The 20,403-nt window shown below is 41.7% G+C and overlaps 1 protein-coding gene across 1 annotated transcript; it reads left to right on the forward strand.

The window, feature by feature from the left end:
- The first annotated feature begins 979 nt into the window (after positions 1 to 979).
- LOC149979445 (uncharacterized) lies at positions 980 to 15,255 on the forward strand. Its single transcript, XM_090191413.1, has 8 exons — positions 980 to 1,046; positions 1,217 to 1,590; positions 2,019 to 2,078; positions 11,797 to 12,539; positions 12,660 to 12,898; positions 13,236 to 13,668; positions 13,753 to 13,911; positions 14,014 to 15,255. The coding sequence occupies exons 1-5, from the start codon at positions 980 to 982 to the stop codon at positions 12,679 to 12,681; spliced, it is 1,266 nt and encodes a 421-aa protein (XP_090047539.1). The 3' UTR covers positions 12,682 to 12,898; positions 13,236 to 13,668; positions 13,753 to 13,911; positions 14,014 to 15,255.
- The last annotated feature ends 5,148 nt before the right edge of the window (positions 15,256 to 20,403 follow it).

The following is a 20,403-nucleotide window of genomic DNA, read 5'->3' on the forward strand; positions in this document are numbered from 1 at the left end:
CATTTTGCTCCTGGTTTAATTTTTATCGGAGGAAATATGTATTTTATGTGGCTCTCAAATGTTTTTAGTTATGCATGTTATACCACACAGATAATTTATTGTAAGCCAACTATTTGAAGCCATAGGTGAAAGATCTGAGTAACGATTTGGTCAGCCTGTTTTTTACTGATAAATCCCATTTTACATGTTAAGACACTTCCAAAGCACTTTTATAATAATGTCCACATGGGGGGGCTGATACCGTCTGGAACACATTGGGCTTGGGAATGACTTGCCCCCTCCTTCCCACTGCTGGGAACAGTCAAACGAGGCTGAACCTCGAAGTGAAAGTATTTTCTTAGCTCGTAAGATTTGCCACGAGGACTGGACTATAGCGAGATTGGAATCAAATTGTAAGTATTTTGTTTATTGCTGCTGTAACTTTTGGTCGTAACTGAACAGTCTAGAAAAACGCATGACACACCCACATGTTTGTAGAGGTGTTGACTAACAGTAAAATCACACTATATGCTCCCAACAATTGAATGGGTCAACCCAAGAACAATAATTTCGGCAATGCAGTGATTTTTTTTTAAACTCACTTTATTGCCTGTCTTAATTTGTTCTCTAATTTCGTTTTCTGCATTGTTGATTAGTGCCCGTAAGTAAGCGTTTCACTGTTAGTCGACAAGTATTATTTGACAAATAAATTTAGATTTTTGCCAAAACGTTGGTTGTTAGGTTTACTCTTTAAATTGTTGGGAGTGTATATAGTGTGAGACTTTATTTTTTGTACATTGACCTTGCTCGCTTAGTAAGCAAAAATAGCATGTTGAGTCAATGCTTGTATTAGTCAATGCATATTATTCAGGCTATCCACTGTTGCTCTCAGATTTTAATTTGGCTCAACCACTGATTGTCAGGTGTGAACCCTTTCCTGTGGAGAGACCACTGTTTCACAGAACCCCTGTTTTTTTCTACTAAGGAGAAAGGCCTTAACATGGTGTTGGTCTTCAGCTTGTCCACTCTCATGTTTCTCCTCATCACTGGGATGAAGACATCCAAAAGTAAGGCATTCTGCAGGCACAATTTGTAGTACTTCTACCAACATAACTTCCAAAATTCTCACACCGAATGGTCTAGGAGTTTTGTTTTATCCAAACTACACTTGTCAGTTGTAACATTTTCTGTACTACAGTCCTGTTTAATTTTGTTTTTCTATCTACTGCTTAAACAGGTCTAAGTCAGGGCCCAGAGTTGAAGCAGGTCGTCCAGGTGGACTCTGGGAAGGATGCAGTCCTAGAGTGCTCTGTGAACATCAGTGAGAAATCCACTGGTAATGTAAACATAGAGAAGGTCGTGTGGTGGAGGCTGGACCAGAATGGTCTTCACAAAGGTGGACCTGTGTTCAAATGCAACATATTCAATCAACAATCCTCCAATCCCAGGTTGCAGCTGAACCCAAAATATCAGCTTCCCATGCCACCTGCCAATGAGAAAGACAAAGTTGTGTCCCTGTTGGTCAAAGAAACCCAGCCTGAAGACGAGGGTCCGTATGAGTGTGTGGTGAACACTGACAGTGGAATCACACATTGTAACTTCATGCTGAAGGTCACAGGTAAGCTCACAGGTAACCTCACAGGTCAGCTCAAAGCTTTTGGACTCAAATGTTTATAGGTAGGGCCCTGAGTATTTCCCAGTCAGGAAAAACTAAGGGCTTTACACAGTTTTGAATTCAAAGTGCCTTCCTCACACCCTAACACTGACCATTTAGTATTCTCCTTTTTGCATCATGATTTCCACTGTGCAGAGGATCCATCAAGAATTCTTGCTTTTCTCACATTAACCTCTGTTAGTATCCAATATAAATTGACATACCCTACAAACATGACCTAATTGATTGCATACCTGAATGTGACGTGATTTTCATTTATAATGATTCTGATTTTGTGTGTTAGTGTTACAGTACGAGCCCAGCACTGAAAAGGAGATTCCAAAGAACAGTTACATGAGTGTGGCTGCTGTATGTGTGGTAGTAGGCTCTCTTGCCATTGGACTGCTGCTTCTCAAGCTGTTTCAAGCCAGAAGACTCAGACAAGGTGAGCACCCAGGGTCATGTCCATTAGGGCACACTGTTGCAAAACGCTTCAAGAAGTTATTAAGATAGTTCCTCCCCATTTCAGACTGCTTCTTTCCAGTTCATGCCTAGTGAACATGACCCTGCTTTTCACAGTCTCCACAGAAAGAATGTGGAGGTCTGGGAAGATTAGTTAAGTACTTCCTGTCCTAGCTAAATGCCATGATATTTTTATTTGACTAGGCAAGTCAGTTAAGAACAAATTCTAACTGAAATTCTAACAAATAATAACTGAAAGGTTGCAAGATCGAATCCCCAAGCTGACAAGGTACAAATCTGTTGTTCTGCACCTGAACAGGCAGTTAACCCACTGTTCCTAGGCCGTTATTGAAAATAAGAATTTGTTGACTTGCCTAGTTAAATAAAGGTTAAACATTTTTAAAATTCCGGGCATTCTCGTGGTTGGCAGGCTGCATCACATCCGGCTGTGATTGGTAGTCCCATAGGGCGGCGCACAATTGGCCCAGCGTCGTCCGGGGTAGGCCATCATTGTAAATACGAATTTGTTCTTAACTGACTTGCCTAGTTAAATTGAAAAAATAACAGTGTTCCTATTGTCCCCTGTGGAACCAGAGCCTCAGGATACAGCAGTCCCAGCAGAGCACAACCCCAGCACCAGGACAGGACCGTTTCCGTAGCGACAGATGTATTATCAGGGGTGCCATGGGCTCTCTTCTCTGTCGGTGTCATGTCTGCTCTGTCTCTCACGTCACATCGCTAACTGAATGTGAATGCTTTGCCTGGAGGAGGGAGCAATCTGGCTCAACACTATTCTGTTCCCCCTCTGCAGGAGAAATGGAGTGCACGCATTGTCCTGCTACCAAGCTAATTGTTAGCAGCATTGTCTGTAGTTGTTAATCACACCAGACTATTCTTTCATAATTGTTTTATATATTGTAACTAAAACCTGATATGAAACAAATGCACATATTTAGTGGACAGTGAAGACACTAGTGTGATACAGTAGCAGTGTGTGAAATTGATCTTGACAGAACACCTTTACTTTGTGCATCACAATTTGAAGAAGTCATTTATTCAGAAGCCAATATTGTGTTTTAGTTCATTTGAGTTGACAAATGCCATGTTTTTTATTGTTACAAAGTGGGATTCAAATGTATTTAATTGTCATTTTTTTGTAAACAATCTACATAAAATACTCTGTCAAAGTGGAAGAAAAAATAACCTAAAAATACTGTAGCGACCCAAACAGCTGTGTTATGTATTATGCTGTTGGTTTTGTTGTACTTACCAGTACGCAGTGTTCGCGGGGTCCGACATGCCAGTCAATCTGCTATCTGCCAACCACGGGAATGCCTGGAATGTTCTTGTGCCGGGCATCCTGGTGGCTGGTGGAGCAGCAGGGGGGTGGAGCATTGCAGGTTTAAGGCCATGTTTAGCCATTGTTCTCTCTCTTACTTCTGGTCTTCACAAGAGATGGTCACGGTTGTTTATATGGATATCCTTCATTTATTTGGCGTGGGCTATGGCCGAACAGTAGCCTGTGTGGAGTTGGGTTAATAAACCGTGAATTCGTCAACTCAACCCTCTGTCTGGACAATTGTATCTTTATGATCTAGCCAGGTCATTACAATACCTTTAAGTATTCAACCCCCTGAGTCGATACATAGTAGAAACACCAGCTGTGGGTCTTCCTGGGTAAGTAAGAGCTTTGTACACCTGTATTGTGCAATATTGGTCCCTTATTATTTTCATAATTTTTCAGGTTTTTGGGATATTGGCTAAACAGCAATTTTCAAGTCTTGCCATAGATTTTCAAGCAGATTTAAGTACAAAACTGTAACTTGGCCAGTCAGGAACGTTCACTGTCTTCTAGGTAAGCTACTCCAGTGTAGATTTGGCCTTGTGTTTTAGGTTATTGTTCTGCTGAAAGGTGAATTCCTTGACCAGTGTCTGGTGTAAAGCAGACAGGTTTTCCTCCAGGACTGTACCTGTGCCGAGCTCCATCCCGTTTCTTTTTATCCAGTATTTGCCGACGTCAAGCCTACCCGTACCATATTTCATATTTTCGCTGTCAATTAGGTTATTATTTTGGAATCACTTCAATGTTGTTGATCCATCCTCAGTTTTCTCCCATCACAGCCATTGAACTCGGTAGCTGTATTATAAAAACACCAATGGGCTGATGGTATTTGTATTTAATAAAGATTGCCAAGGCAGCAGCTGCTCTTCCTGGGGTCCAGGAACATTAAGGCAGTTATATACAATTTTAAAATATTACATGACATTACATTTCATAACACTTTTCACAACACATTAAGTGTGTTCCCTCAGGCCACTACTCTACTATCACATATCTACAATACAAAATCTGTGTACGTGTGTGCAGAGTGCGTGTCTTATCATGTGTACAGTATGTGTGTCTGTGCCTGTGTATCTTCACACTCCACTGTTCCATCAGGTGTATTTTTATCTGATTTCTACTGCTTGCATCAGTTACCGGATGTGGAATAGAGTTCCATGTAGTCATGGCTCCATGAAGTACTGTGCGGCTCCCATAGTCTGTTCTGGATTGTAAAAAGACCCTTGGTGGCATGTCTTGTGGGGTACGGGTGTCCGAGCTGTGTCTCAGTACTTTAAACAGACACCTCGGTGCATTCAGCATGTCAACACTTCTTACTGAAACAAGCACAACAAATCTCTCCTCCACTTTGTGCCACGAGAGATTTACATGCATATTGTTGTGTCTTTACTATGAATTATATGATATGACATGCTATTTTATCAAATTAATTCTCTAATTAATATTACCTGATTAAACTAATCATGTAAATGTAATTAACTAGGAAGTCAGGGGAACCCCGGAAGAATGTTTATAGAGCTGTTGTCTTCCGAATAAACACTTAAAGATCTGTTAATCTTTTATATCAAGCAGCAGTCAATTATTAATTGTCACCTTATTCAGTCTCATCTGAACGTCGTAAAATTCTTGGTTATCGTCACAAACCCTGGCTAACAAGTTGAATCAGCAATACAACATTTGGTTTAATTATTTATTTACTAAATACCTAAATAAATCACACAGAATTTCATATGCACAGGATGAATCTGAGGAACAAAAGGATTGGTTCTCTATCGGACCTTATGAAGCTATGCTATCGTAAATTCGGAATCTTATGCATTCTGAATAACCACCCATTCGGAAAAAGGAAAATGCAAGAAACATTTTTACTCTGAGCTGCGCTTCGATAGATTGGTCGAAGATGGAAGGCTGGGTTGACCAGCAGAGATCTCCCTTGTCCTTTGAAGAATATTTCTGGGCGGATACGTTGTAGTCTGTCGTCGTAGTCTGTCGTCGTGTGGTAGAATGGATACGTTGTAGTACCCTGTCGTTCTGAAGAGTTTGTCCGTTCTTTCCTAGGCTACGCACGTTTACAGTTGCTGCTGATAATTCGACATCTAGGATGTATCACTTCTTTAGTGAATAAGAGTTCAAAGTTCATACCAAGTTGCCATACTCAGCTCGTGCTATATTCTGGCTGGTGTAGTCAATTCATCTTTCCAGCGTGGTGATCGTCACCTTCACGTTGAAATTAGCCCTTTTGAACGTATGGACACCAGTCCTACGTCGTCGGGAACTAAAGTTCATTTTGATAGGTTGTAGTTGATATTAGCCCTTTTAAACGTATGGACATAAGTCCTCACGTCATCGGGAACCCAAGGTTGACTTTCGTCAACGGGCTTTTGTAGCGGGGGATTGAAGGGTGTTTCATATTTCTCAACCAATGTCTGTTCACTTGGGCGTGGCCACTGAGTGATCATAGTTTACTTTAAGAAAACAATTATTTCATTTAGAAGCTAAAATTACATTTCAAATTTTCACAAATAGTTTCATATTTAAAAATGAAAATTGCACAAGAATTCCATGTGAATCTGATAACTAGAATGTGTAGACTTTCCAAGATACAATTTATGTCGTCCTATCATCAGATATAATATCCTGGCTCCACAATGCCTTGAACTGTCTGTGTATAAGATAAATTCAGGATTTTCCAACTAATGACTCTATAAAGCCATCAGAGAGCTGATCCAAATCCAACTCACAACAGTTGTGTTCAAGTAATGTGGTATCTGTAGGATACATCAGAGTAGCTGGATTTCATGGTGTGCCACGTTGTATGGTGATGTTAGGAGCCTCCACTACTTTAGTAGCGTCCGTAGCTTCTTTGTTAATGGGATATTGTTTTGTCTGAGTTGGGACAACACCTGTCAAGCACACTGGTTCCATTTCCACACTCATTTTTCTTCGTAGTCCAGATAGCATGGTTCTGAATTATAGATTCCTGGAGTTGTCTAATTTGTAATGTCACTTTTCCTTCAGAAATGTTCAATGTAGAGTCAAGTTGCATAATAACATCAAGGCCTAAAATAGGTTGTTCAAATGAGCCTATCCACACCCATGCATCAATCTTCCTTGGACCAATATAAATTGATAATGGTTTGGTCTGTTTCATATCTGTCTTTCCCCCCACTCCTGTTGCTCCCATCTTCTTGCCCGTATACTGAGGACATATATGTTTTGCATAAGATGTGGGCAATACAATGACTTCAGCACCCGTATCTACCAAAAAATCTACTGCAAAGTTATTAACCATCATGTTCACATATATTCCATCCGATTTCAGCTGAGATGGTACGTAAGAGGGAGTCTATTAGTTTCCCTCCACAGAATCCAGCAAACTCTGCTGCTGAGCCGGAGAAAGCTTCTTCAATTTCTGCATCAGCATTGTGTCGTTGGTGCTGTTGTCTTTCACTCGGAACCTGCACAACTCTGATAACAGACGGTTTATTATGTTGATTGATGTCTCTGTCCAGTCGTGACAACCTGTCGATGATGTCGCCGTAGTTTTGCCTCTCCCAGTCATTAGTTGTGGAAACAAGTTTTTTGCTAATCATCATGTATGGATTGGATCAGCTGATGAGTGATTGCCCATTTTTGGAGGAATTGAGTGTATCTTCATCTCCCATTTCAGGTAAGCCACTGAGTCTAACCACCTCTGATCTAAACCTTTCTTCAATTCAACAAACGCTTCTTTTGGTTTTTGAACACATTTGGTTCTCTCTCCCCAGTTGGTGGTTGCATTGGTCAGACCCTTAAGGAAAACATGTATGGCTCTCCATCCATCGACCACATCTTGCTCTTCACCACCCACAGCTCTAGAAACCTTTTCTTCAACTACACCATCTTCACGCTTGTTAAAAACAAAGGCTAATAACTGTAACCCATCATAAGGATGTTGATAGTTGAGTTTCTTATAATGCTTCAAATGGTCCCACGTTTTCATACCCACTTCTCAGGGATGTTTCAAAGTTTCGACCAATCATCCAACTGTTTTGTAGATGCTGATTTATGTGTGATTACTGTCAATTGAGGTTTCTCTTTACTACCTTTTACAGCCTGTGTTCTGGTTGGCCTAAGACATTGTTCGTCACCGCTGTCACTATCTGTTGACTCAAAGCCAGGCAGTGCTGACCAGATGCTTGAAACCCAATCATCCTTGCGCAACTCAGCCTGAGGGTGGATTGAAGGAACAAAGGGTCCTCCACATGTTGGAGCCAAGTCTGGTTTTATGACCCTTGTCTTCAAGGTTTAGATTTGTCCACCAAGAGCTTTCACACTTCTTTTTTTTCTCTCTGCAATGTCCTATCCATGATTCTCCAGAAATGATTTCTCATCCCGCTTCCTTACTTCGGCTAATACAGTTAAAGACCATTGTGTCTTTATCAAGGAATTAGATATTTTCTGTATTTTTCCCCAAGCTTTTTGTATATCAGACAGATTCCATATTCCATCTTTGTCAACAATGACAAAATATTTATTTATTATCTCTTGCCTACACTCCTCTACTTTGAAATGGTTCTTCATATCACTAGACAGTGAATTTAAAATATTTTTCATGCTCACATCCGGAGGAGCTGTTCCGCCCTTTTCTAGAGTGGTTTTCTCACTTAACAATGGCATTATATTAACTTCAAAAGTTGTATAATATATATCTCTATGTTTATATATTTATTTAACCCCATACACATATTTATATAACCCCTTTTCAGGACTCAAACCTCTGTTTTAGAACACAAATTGTTTTTGTAGGGTCTGGTTACCCATAAAGACTTGTGTTCACTTCAAAAAGCTTGTTGAAGACTTAAATTAACCACACGTGTAAGAATTGCTACTCAACTAGCAACTCACTTCTATGCAACAAGAAGGTTTCACAAAAAGAGAGGACACTAACATTTTAATAGAGGACTTGAACACCTATAATAAGACTTGAACACCTTCTCTCTTTCTACTGGATCAACACACAGTTGATAGGTTTTTCTTGTTGTTTTTGAGTCTAATTCATCCGCGTCATGGCACCAAATGTTAGCAGTTGATGTTATTAAGAATAACACAGACCCCAAGTAAATCAGGGGGAGGAAAATAGGTTTATTCGAAGAGAACAAATCATACGGGGAGGTAGATGGTCATTCTCCCCTGTCCTCAGTGATGCTCTCCCAGTGATTCTCCCCTGTCCTCAGTGATGCTCTCCCAGTGATTCTCCCCTGTCCTCAGTGATTCTCTCCCAGTGATTCTCCCCTGTCCTCAGTGATGCTCTCCCAGTGATTCTCCCCTGTCCTCAGTGATTCTCTCCCAGTGATTCTCCCCTGTCCTCAGTGATGCTCTCCCAGTGATTCTCCCCTGTCCTCAGTGATGCTCTCCCAGTGATTCTCCCCTGTCCTCAGTGATTCTCTCCCAGTGATTCTCCCCTGTCCTCAGTGATGCTCTCCCAGTGATTCTCCCCTGTCCTCAGTGATGCTCTCCCAGTGATTCTCCCCTGTCCTCAGTGATGCTCTCCCAGTGATTATCTCCTGTGGTTCTCCACAGAACAAAGGGACAGGGTGTAGTTTATAACCCAGCCCTATCCTGTGCTTGACCAATTAGAATTACTTGCAATAAAACGGTATCCTATTTCAGGTTGGACCAATGGGAACGTGCCACACCGTAAGTTCAGGACTGACATTCCTAACAGATGTTGAACTGAAAACCAACTATTTCCGTAGATAATTCCCTATTACAGAAAAACCACTATTTCCATTGATCGTTGTTACTCTATTGACTTCTCGTCCTCTGTCTCTGCATTGTGTATTTATCTTCGAAATATTCTTATTGTTGGTAACAGGCTGATTGGTCAGCTATTTGAGCGGTAAAGAGGGCTTTACTATTCTTGAGTAGGGGAATGACTTTTGCTTCCCTCCAGACCTGAGGGCACACACTTTCTAGTAAGCTTAGATTGAAGATATGACAAATAGGAGTGGCAATATGGTCCGCTATTATTTTCAGTCATTTTCCATCCAAGTTGTCAGACCCCCGTGGCTTGTCACTGTTGATGGTGACATCCCTAAGCAGTTCCCTCCCTATCCTCCAGTTCAGAAGGACGACTGTATCTTTGGTGTGTCTGGGCCAGTAAAGACTGCTGAGGGGAGGATGGCTCATAATAATGGCTGACATTTTGTCAATGGAGTGGTATCAACCATATGGAAACCATGTCTTTGATGTGTTTGATACCATTCCATTTACTCCATTCCAGACATTACTATGAGTCATCCTCCCCTCATCAGCCTCCACTGGTCTGGGTGGTTTAATACATCATCCACAGCATTTATTAACTTGACCATGTTTAACGAGATATTAAACGTCTGATTTGTTATTGTTAGCCATCTACCAATCACTGCCCTTTATGAGGCTTTAGAAACCCTCTGTGGTCGTTCTAGTTGAATCTCTGCTTGAAACTCCCTACTTGACTGAGGGATCTTACAGATATGGACAGAGGAAAGGGTAGTCATTCAAACATGATGTCAACCAGTGGAGACCCGTCATTCAGGGCAGGTGGGGCAGGGCCCACACTTTTTTGGGGGGGTGGGGGTCTTGCCTGTTTTGTATGTTATTTGGGCATTAATACGTGACACATATCAGTTTGCAAACAATGTAAAAAAAAAAGTAATTGAGTTAATAAATCCGCATAAAAACATGATCTCTTTTTTGCTTTCTTGAGTAAGGCAGCTCCAAAATGCAGGTGTTTCAGCCTAGCTCAGTGCTTTCTGTGGTGGTGGGGCAGCCAGTGGAAAATACAGAGCGTTGCGCCTGATTGGCTCAGTTTTCTGTCATGATTGGCTCAGTTTTCTGTCACTCAAAGGACAGTACGTCATCCCCAATTCTAAGGCTGGAGCTCCTTGTTACCTCATATCCCAGCGATTATGCCTTGCATTACGCCTGGGAAGAAACATTTGCTCAACTTGCCATTGGTTCAACCATTGGCTCAACTTACCCCATGGCCATTGGCTCAACTTACCCCATGGCCATTGGCTCAACTTACTCAAGGCAAACATGTTGACTAAATTAGCCCACACAGCTACAAGGATGCACTTTCATGCTAGGTTTACGACCTCATATTGAAGCTTATAGAGACCTCAACAGATGTGTAGAACAATCTTAAAATGATCTACTTTGGTTTAGAAACCAGCATCATGAAACCTCTAGTGTTTTAAATGGTATATACGTGTTATCAGAACTATTGCATTTGTGGTTTCTATCTGATTTAACTTGAGATGAATGAAATTATAACTTTACATTCTGACCTGGACACATGGTGGCCTCGCGCTATTAGACTTTCGCGTGCACCAATGACAGTGAGCATTCATGCTGGGATTGTAGGCCAATTTGGAACTCTAGAATGACTTACATTACCAGTCATGCAATTCAATTTAAAACACTCTGTCCGTTTCTGAGAATTTGTAAGATCCTTATTTGCATAAAATAGACAGAGACCAGTCAACCAAAATTAGCCAATAGCGTTTATTCCCGAGAGCGCTGGTCATAATACCATGTACATTGGTTTATGTACCTCACATTTTGTCCAATAGCTTTTTAGATGTCCCTCCTCTTCTCCGACAAAGAAAAAGCAGCTTCAAAAGTCCATTCCAACCCCTTAATGCACATACATTACACACTAAATCTGGATTATCTCCTGAAGTCTCATCACAGTTTATTACCACTTAGCTGACAGTTCCAGTCCCCCCCAGATACGGAAAACCTGGAGGGGTTCTCGCTCTCTTATTTTATATCCACAGAGTTATAGCTGAGTCGGTTCAAACATAGTTTAAGGATCCTCTTTGTTTTTGTTAGGCACACACATGCATTCCTCTCGTCCCCCCTCCAACCCAGTTGGAGCTGTGTTTATTATTTTTAATTACTCCTTGTTCATGCTACATAACCTCTAATCCTAATGGTTAAGTTTCTGGGTAGAATTATTTAATCATTTATCTTAAACCTTGATAAAATATCTTAACAATTATCCAATCTGCTGGCATGGAATTTTGTGATACTGTATCGTATTGCATCTCATAAAGCAAAGATTTCCAGAGGAGAAGTGCTGATATGAATAAGATTATATGGACTGAACGGCTACTCTTAGACTCTTTGATTGCAAAATTCTGGTAACTTGACCAAATTCTCCAGCTTTTATAGGAATCACAATATGGGCAATGGAAAATGATGGGGACCCCTGTAAATAATTAGCAATGGAGCAAGGTTCGACTTTAGTACATTTCAATAGTCATGGGGTGCTGAATGTTTAATTGCTGAATCATAGAGCTCTAATCTGGCTCACTTTCCTCTATCATAGATCACAGGAGCAGGGACACATCCCATCAAAGCTCGCAGGGACACATCCCATCAGAGCTCGCAGGGACCCATCCTGTCAGAGCTCACAGGGACCCATCCCATCAGAGCTCATAGGAGCAGGAACACGTCCCATCAGAGCTCACAGGAGCAGGAACACTTCCCGTCAGAGCTCACAGGAGCAGGAACACGTCCCATCAGAGCTCACAGGAGCAGGAACACGTCCCGTCAGAGCTCACAGGAGCAGGAACACGTCCCATCAGAGCTCACAGGAGCAGGAACACTTCCCGTCAGAGCTCACAGGAGCAGGAACACGTCCCATCAGAGCTCACAGGAGCAGGAACACATCCCATCAGAGCTCACAGGAGCAGGAACACGTCCCATCAGAGCTCATAGGAGCAGGAACACGTCCCATCAGAGCTCACAGGAGCAGGAACACATCCCGTCAGAGCTCACAGGAGCAGGAACACGTCCCATCAGAGCTCACAGGAGCAGGAACACATCCCATCAGAGCTCACAGGAGCAGGAACACGTCCCATCAGAGCTCATAGGAGCAGGAACACATCCCGTCAGAGCTCACAGGAGCAGGAACACGTCCCATCAGAGCTCACAGGAGCAGGAACACTTCCCATCAGAGCTCACAGGAGCAGGAACACGTCCCATCAGAGCTCACAGGAGCAGGAACACGTCCCATCAGAGCTCACAGGAGCAGGGACATGTCCCGTCAGTCATGAAGCATCTCACAAGGTAAGGTTTGTCCTTATGAAATTGGAGTTGGGTGAGAAAGAATCCTAAAGATGGTCCAATGGGCATGGTGTGAAGCCTCTCTCTTTGTGTCAGTCTGCTAAATCTCCGGATGTCCTCTAGGGTGAGATTCAGGTCCTGCTGAACAACTTGCAGCAGGAGATGAAGTACATGCAGGGGCAGCTCAATACCAGGATATCATCCCTGCGCAGAGGGTGGGCATCCCTACCACCCTCCCAACAGTCAGCGTCCCTGCGACCAATGCAATGCTCCAACACCATCTCCAATCACCACCATGGTGGGACCAACGTGGAATGATGGAGTGAATACCACATGTGGAGATTTCTACTGCAAGAGAAAGGGTAATTTAAGCTTTCTTTTATGAGTAAGGAAATTGCTACTCCCGAGTGGTGAAGCGGTCTAAGGCACTGCATCTCAGTGCTAGAGGCGTCACTACAGACACCCTGGTTCGAATCCAGGCTGTATCACAACCGGCCGTGATTGGGAGTCCCATAGGGCGGCGCACAATAGTGTCGTCCGGGTTTGGCCGGTGTAGGCCGTCATCGTAAATGAGAATTTGTTCTTAACTGACTTGCCTAGTTAAATAAAGGTTAAATAAAAATACATAAAAAATGTAATTAGTGGTTGTTCTGTATGGTGACATGAGTAGAGTGGACTGACTTCTCCCACTTGTCACAGATACCTGGAGTAGATGTGGTGCATTGTTCCATAATGACCATCACCGAGGCCAACCCTCAGAGCCAGACTGGCAGCCGGCCGGGGGCTGAGCCTGAGACACCTGCTGTAGCGCTTCAGAACAGTGGATGATGGATCTTCAGGAGAGGGAAGTAGATTCATCTATCTGATGAGAAAGACCACTCCTTAAGGAACCTGTTTAAATATTCTTTGTAGACACAAAACTGACCCCAAGGCTGAGGTATTCACTTTAAATCATGTCAGTTAAAAATAGCCTCTGATCATTGTATTTTAACTGTGAGAATGGTACTAATCATTTGGAGAATTTGTTGATGTGGTTTACAGAACAAGCCTGTACCACCACCTCCCCCGATGGGAATGTATCTGGGGAACTCTGGTCTTCCCAAAGGGGGGAATCCTTACTTCAGGAAAGCAGGTGAATATGGTTTAATTGAAATGCTGTGCCAGCCAATTATCGCTTTCTCTGGTGATCTCCTGCCTGCTAACATCTTTCCTCTAGTCTAACAGCAGGTCTATGGGAAAAATATCCCAGGATGCTCTACTCTGATGGGACCACCTCAACACCATCAAGCCAGCTCCGTTGACAGTTCCCTGCCCAACACTCCACCTTCGTGGCACAGATGACAGAAACTTGCCCCTGGAACTCTACCCTACTTTGGTATGAATCCTTCCAAAGTTAATTGATTTCATAAACTGAGCTTTTTACAGTTGCATAGCAAGTGGTTGAAGTAGCAGCACTGTTTTTCATTTTGTCTCACAGGCCATTTGCCCAGAGGGACCATATCCACACATGAATATTTCAGACTTCAGCATAGAAAAACGACTGAAAAAAGTATCCCTCTCTACTTCATGTCTTGATGTTCACATTAATTTAATATGCTGTATGTTCTATCATCATTTATAGTTGCTATATGTTGCATACTGTACAGATGTACAATATGTAAATCAATATTTTATTAATATATGAACGTGCATTACAAAAAATATAGAAAAGCATTTTTAATGTACCACCATATACAGTATCTCAATATACAACTTTTATGTATGGGTACCTCACTTGAGATCAGTGATGAACTGTTTTCTAATAGGATATTTCCTGTATCAGGTTTAGCTCCAGTGTTTGGCCCAGAAATGTTTCCTTTTGTGTTTCCAGCTCTCTGAGGCCTGGCCCTCAAAAGTACCCAAATTGTTGGCTTTATGCAGACACCTCTCCCCCCCACTAGAGAGAGTTGTTCTCACACCCTGACTTGAAGTTTACCAACAGTAGGTGCTGTGTGCACTGTCTTTAGTTCCAGACCCATTCTAACCTGATTCAATAAGCAATTGACCAGACCCACTCTAACCTGATTCAATAAGCAACTGACCAGAAACACTCTAACCTGATTCAATAAGCAATTGACCAGACCCACTCCAACCTGATTCAACAAGCAATTGACCAGACCCACACTAACCTGATTCAACAAGCAATTTACCATGGTCTTCAATTTAGACCATAATTATTGAATCAGGTGTGTATACACACTTCCTCCACAGTGTAGCTTTCTAAGGGAGATGTCATGTTATATAATTTGCTGTTAAATATGTTGTGGTGAGGTTATGTTATGTGGTGAACCATTCACCTCTATGTCTGGGAGTAGAAGATATGTTATGTAGTGAACCATTCACCTCTATGTCTGGGAGTAGAGGATATGTTATGTAGTGAACAGTGGTGGAACAAATACCCAACTGTCATACTTGAGTAAAAGTAAAGATACCCTAATAGAAAATGACTCAAGTCAAGGTGAAAGCCAACCAGTAAAATACTATTTGAGTAAAAGTCTAAAAGTATTTTGTTTTAAGTATACTTATTTATCAAAGGTAAATGTAATTGCTAAAATATAAGTAATTTTACATTCCTTATATTAAGCAAACCAGATGGTACGATTTAAGTACTTTTGGGTGTCAGGGAAAATGTATGGAGTAAAAAGTACATTATTTTCTTTAGGAATGTAGTGAAGTAAAAGTAATCAAAAATATAAAGAGTAAAGTACAAATAACTAAAAATAACTACTTAAGTAGTACTTTAAAGTATGTTTACTTAAGCACTTTACACCACTGGTAGAGAACCATTAAAAAAAACATTAAAAAAACAAGAAAATGGTGCCATCTGGTTTGCTTAATATAAGGAATTTTAAATGATTTCTACTTTTATTTTTCATACTTAAGTATATTTTAAACCAAATACTTTTAGACTTTTATTAAAGTAGAACTTTTTCTGGGTGACTACTTTTACTTGAGTCATTTTCTATTAAGGTATCTTTACTTTTACTCAAGTATGACCACACAGATCATTTACTGTAAGACAACTATTTGAAGCCATAGGTAAAAGATCTGAGTAACGATTTGGTCAGCCTGTTTTTTACAGATAAATCCCATTTTACATGTTAAGACACTTCCAAAGCACTTTTATAATAGTGTCCACATGGGGGGGCTGATACCGTCTGGAACACATTCGGCGTGGGAATGAGTTGCCCCCTCCTTCCCACTGCTGGGAACAGTCAAACGAGGCTGAACCTCGAAGTGAAAGTATTTTCTTAGCTCGTAAGATTTGCCACGAGGACTGGACTATAGCGAGATTGGAATCAAATTGTAAGTATTTTGTTTATTGCTGCTGTAACTTTTGGTCGTAACTGAACAGTCTAGAAAAACGCATGACACCCACATGTTTGTAGAGGTGTTGACTAACAGTAAAATCACACTATATGCTCCCAACAATTGAATGGGTCAACCCAAGAACAATAATTTCGGCAATGCAGTGATTTTTTTTTAAACTCACTTTATTGCCTGTCTTAATTTGTTCTCTAATTTCGTTTTCTGCATTGTTGATTAGTGCCCGTAAGTAAGCGTTTCACTGTTAGTCGACAAGTATTATTTGACAAATAAAATTAGATTTTTGCCAAAACGTTGGTTGTTAGGTTTACTCTTTAAATTGTTGGGAGTGTATATAGTGTGAGACTTTATTTTTTGTACATTGACCTTTGCTAGCTTAGTAAGCAAAAATAGCATGTTGAGTCAAAGCTTGTATTAGTCAATGCATATTATTCAGGCTATCCACTGTTGCTCTCAGATTTTAATTTGGCTCAACCACTGATTGTCAGGTGTGAACCCTTTCCTGTGGAGAGACCACTGTTTCACAGAACCCCTGTTTGTTTTTCTACTAAGGAGAAAGGCCTTAACATGGCGTTGGTCTTCAGCTTGTCCACTCTCATGTTTCTCCTCATCACTGGGATGGAGACATCCAAAAGTAAGGCATTCTGCAGGCACAATTTGTAGTACTTCTACCAACATAACTTCCAAAATGCTCACAACGAATGGTCTAGGAGTTTTGTTTTATCCAAACTACACTTGTCAGTTGTAACATTTTCTGTACTACAGTCCTGTTTAATTTTGTTTTTCTATCTACTGCTTAAACAGGTCTAAGTCAGGGCCCAGAGTTGAAGCAGGTCGTCCAGGTGGACTCTGGGAAGGATGCAGTCCTAGAGTGCTCTGTGAACATCAGTGAGAAATCCACTGGTAATGTAAACATAGAGAAGGTCGTGTGGTGGAGGCTGGACCAGAATGGTCTTCACAATCTTCAATCAACAATCCTCCAATCCCAGGTTGCAGCTGAACCCAAAATATCAGCTTCCCATGCCACCTGCCAATGAGAAAGACAAAGTTGTGTCCCTGTTGGTCAAAGAAACCCAGCCTGAAGGCGAGGGTCCGTATGAGTGTGTGGTGAACACTGACAGTGGAATCACACATTGTAACTTCATGCTGAATGTCACAGGTCAGCTCACAGGTCAGCTCACAGGTCAGCTCACAGGTAACCTCACAGGTCAGCTCAAAGCTTTTGGACTCAAATGTTTAAAGGTAGGGCCCTGAGTATTTCCCAGTCAGGAAAAACTAAGGGCTTTACACAGTTTTGAATTCAAAGTGCCTTCCTCACACCCTAACACTGACCATTTAGTATTCTCCTTTTTGCATCATGATTTCCACTGTGCAGAGGATCCATCAAGAATTTGTGCTTTCGTCACATTAACCTCTGTTAGTATCCAATATAAATTGACTTACCCTACAAACATGACCTAATTGATTGCATACCTGAATGCGATGTGCTTTTCATTTATAATGATTCTGATTTTGTGTGTTAGTGTTACAGTACGAGCCCAGCACTGAAAAGGAGATTCCAAAGAACAGTTACATGAGTGTGGCTGCTGTATGTGTGGTAGTAGGCTCTCTTGCCATTGGACTGCTGCTTCTCAAGCTGTTTCAAGCCAGAAGACTCAGACAAGGTGAGCACCCAGGGTCATGTCCATTAGGGCACACTGTTGCAAAACGCTTCAAGAAGTTATTCAGATAGTTCCTCCCCATTTCAGACTGCTTCTTTCCAGTTCATGCCTAGTGAACATGACCCTGCTTTACAGTCTCCACAGAAAGAATGTGGAGGTCTGGGAAGATTAGTTAAGTACTTCCTGTCCTAGCTAAATGCCATGATATTTTTATTTGACTAGGCAAGTCAGTTAAGAACAAATTCAAATTTTCAATGACGGCCTAGGAACAGTGGGTTAACTGCCTTGTTCAGGGGCAGAACGACAGATTTGTACCTTGTCGGCTTGGGGATTCGATCTTGCAACCTTTCAGTTATTAGTCCAACACTCTAACCACTAGGCTACGCTACCGCGTAGCACACAGTATCAACCCCTGTAAAAGGTTGCTTCTGGTTTCTCTTTCCAGATGAACCCTTGATACAAGGGGACTCTGTTGTGCCAGAAGGTATGCTTGAGTATGTTATTTGTCTACCTAATGGAAGATGATTCCTGTCCAAACTATCAAATAATAATTGACTTGCCTAGTTAAATAAAGGTTAAACATTTTTAAAATTCCGGGCATTCCCGTGGTTGGCAGGCTGCATCACATCCGGTTCTGATTGGTAGTCCCATAGGGCGGCGCACAATTGGCCCAGCGTCGTCCGGGGTAGGCCGTCATTGTAAATACGAATTTGTTCTTAACTGACTTGCCTAGTTAAATTTTAAAAAATAACAGTGTTCCTATTGTCCCCTGTGGAACCAGAGCCTCAGGATACAGCAGTCCCAGCAGAGCACAACCCCAGCACCAGGACAGGACCGTTTCCGTAGCGACAGATGTATTATCAGGGGTGCCATGGGCTCTCTTCTCTGTCGGTGTTATGTCTGCTCTGTCTCTCACGTCACATCGCTAACTGAATGTGAATGCTTTGCCTGGAGGAGGGAGCAATCTGGCTCAACACTATTCTGTTCCCCCTCTGCAGGAGAAATGGAGTGCACGCATTGTCCTGCTACCAAGCTAATTGTTAGCAGCATTGTCTGTAGTTGTTAATCACACCAGACTATTCTTTCATAATTGTTTTATATATTGTAACTAAAACCTGATATGAAACAAATGCACATATTTAGTGGACAGTGAAGACACTAGTGTGATACAGTAGCAGTGTGTGAAATTGATCTTGACAGAACACCTTTACTTTGTGCATCACAATTTGAAGAAGTCATTTATTCAGAAGCCAATATTGTGTTTTAGTTCATTTGAGAGTTGCTTTAGTTGACAAATGCCATGTTTTTTATTGTTACAAAGTGGGATTCAAATGTATTTAATTGTCATTTTTTTGTAAACAATCTACATAAAATACTCTGTCAAAGTGGAAGAAAAAATAACATAAAAATACTGTAGCGACCCAAACAGCTGTGTTATGTATTATGCTGTTGGTGTTGTTGTACTTACCAGTACGCAGTGTTCGCGGGGTCCGACATGCCAGTCAATCTGCTATCTGCCAACCACGGGAATGCCTGGAATGTTCTTGTGCCGGGCATCCTGGTGGCTGGTGGAGCAGCAGGGGGGTGGAGCATCGCAGGTTTAAGGCCATGTTTAGCCATTGTTCTCTCTCTTACTTCTGGTCTTCACAAGAGATGGTCACGGTTGTTCATATGGATATCCTTCATTTATTTGGCGTGGGCTATGGCCGAACAGTAGCCTGTGTGGAGTTGGGTTAATAAACCGTGAATTCGTCAACTCAACCCTCTGTCTGGACAATTGTATCTTTATGATCTAGCCAGGTCATTACAATACCTTTAAGTATTCAACCCCCTGAGTCGATACATAGTAGAAACACCAGCTGTGGGTCTTCCTGGGTAAATAAGAGCTTTGCACACCTGTATTGTGCAATATTATTCCCTTATTATTTTCATAATTTTTCAGGTTTTTGGGATCTTGGCTAAACAGCAATTTTCAAGTCTTGCCATAGATTTTCAAGCAGATTTAAGTACAAAACTGTAACTTGGCCAGTCAGGAACGTTCACTGTCTTCTAGGTAAGCTACTCCAGTGTAGATTTGGCCTTGTGTTTTAAGTTATTGTCCTGCTGAAAGGTGAATTCCTTGACCAGTGTCTGGTGTAAAGCAGACAGGTTTTCCTCCAGGACTGTACCTGTGCCGAGCTCCATCCCGTTTCTTTTTATCCAGTATTTGCCGACGTCAAGCCTACCCGTACCATATTTCATATTTTCGCTGTCAATTAGGTTATTATTTTGGAATCACTCCATTGTTGTCGATCCATCCTCAGTTTTCTCCCATCACAGCCATTGAACTCGGTAGCTGTATTATAAAAACACCAATGGGCTGATGGTATTTGTATTTAATAAAGATCTCCTTTAGTTCCTGCCAAGGCAGCAGCTGCTCTTCCTGGGGTCCAGGAACATTAAGGCAGTTATATACAATTTTAAAATATTACATGACATTACATTTCATAACACTTTTCACAACACATTAAGTGTGTTCCCTCAGGCCACTACTCTACTATCACATATCTACAATACAAAATCTATGTGTACTTGTGTGCAGAGTGCGTGTCTTATCATGTGTACAGTATGTGTGTCTGTGCCTGTGTGTCTTCACACTCCACTGTTCCATCAGGTGTATTTTTATCTGATTTCTACTGCTTGCATCAGTTACCGGATGTGGAATAGAGTTCCATGTAGTCATGGCTCCATGAAGTACTGTGCGGCTCCCATAGTCTGTTCTGGATTGTAAAAAGACCCTTGGTGGCATGTCTTGTGGGGTACGGGTGTCCGAGCTGTGTCTCAGTACTTTAAACAGACAC

This window comes from Oncorhynchus mykiss, chromosome 12 (genome assembly GCF_057628025.1).
Source record: "Oncorhynchus mykiss isolate SJ-2025 chromosome 12, ASM5762802v1, whole genome shotgun sequence".
Lineage (NCBI taxonomy): Eukaryota > Metazoa > Chordata > Actinopteri > Salmoniformes > Salmonidae > Oncorhynchus > Oncorhynchus mykiss.

Coding starts and splice junctions, on each gene's coding strand:
- LOC149979445 (XM_090191413.1), top strand. CDS start 980: ATGGTGTTGGTCTTCAGCTTGTCCACTCTCATGTTTCTCCTCATCACT. Junction 1,047..1,216: donor TGGGATGAAGACATCCAAAA/GTAAGGCATTCT, acceptor CTGCTTAAACAG/GTCTAAGTCAGGGCCCAGAG. Junction 12,540..12,659: donor GTCATGAAGCATCTCACAAG/GTAAGGTTTGTC, acceptor GATGTCCTCTAG/GGTGAGATTCAGGTCCTGCT.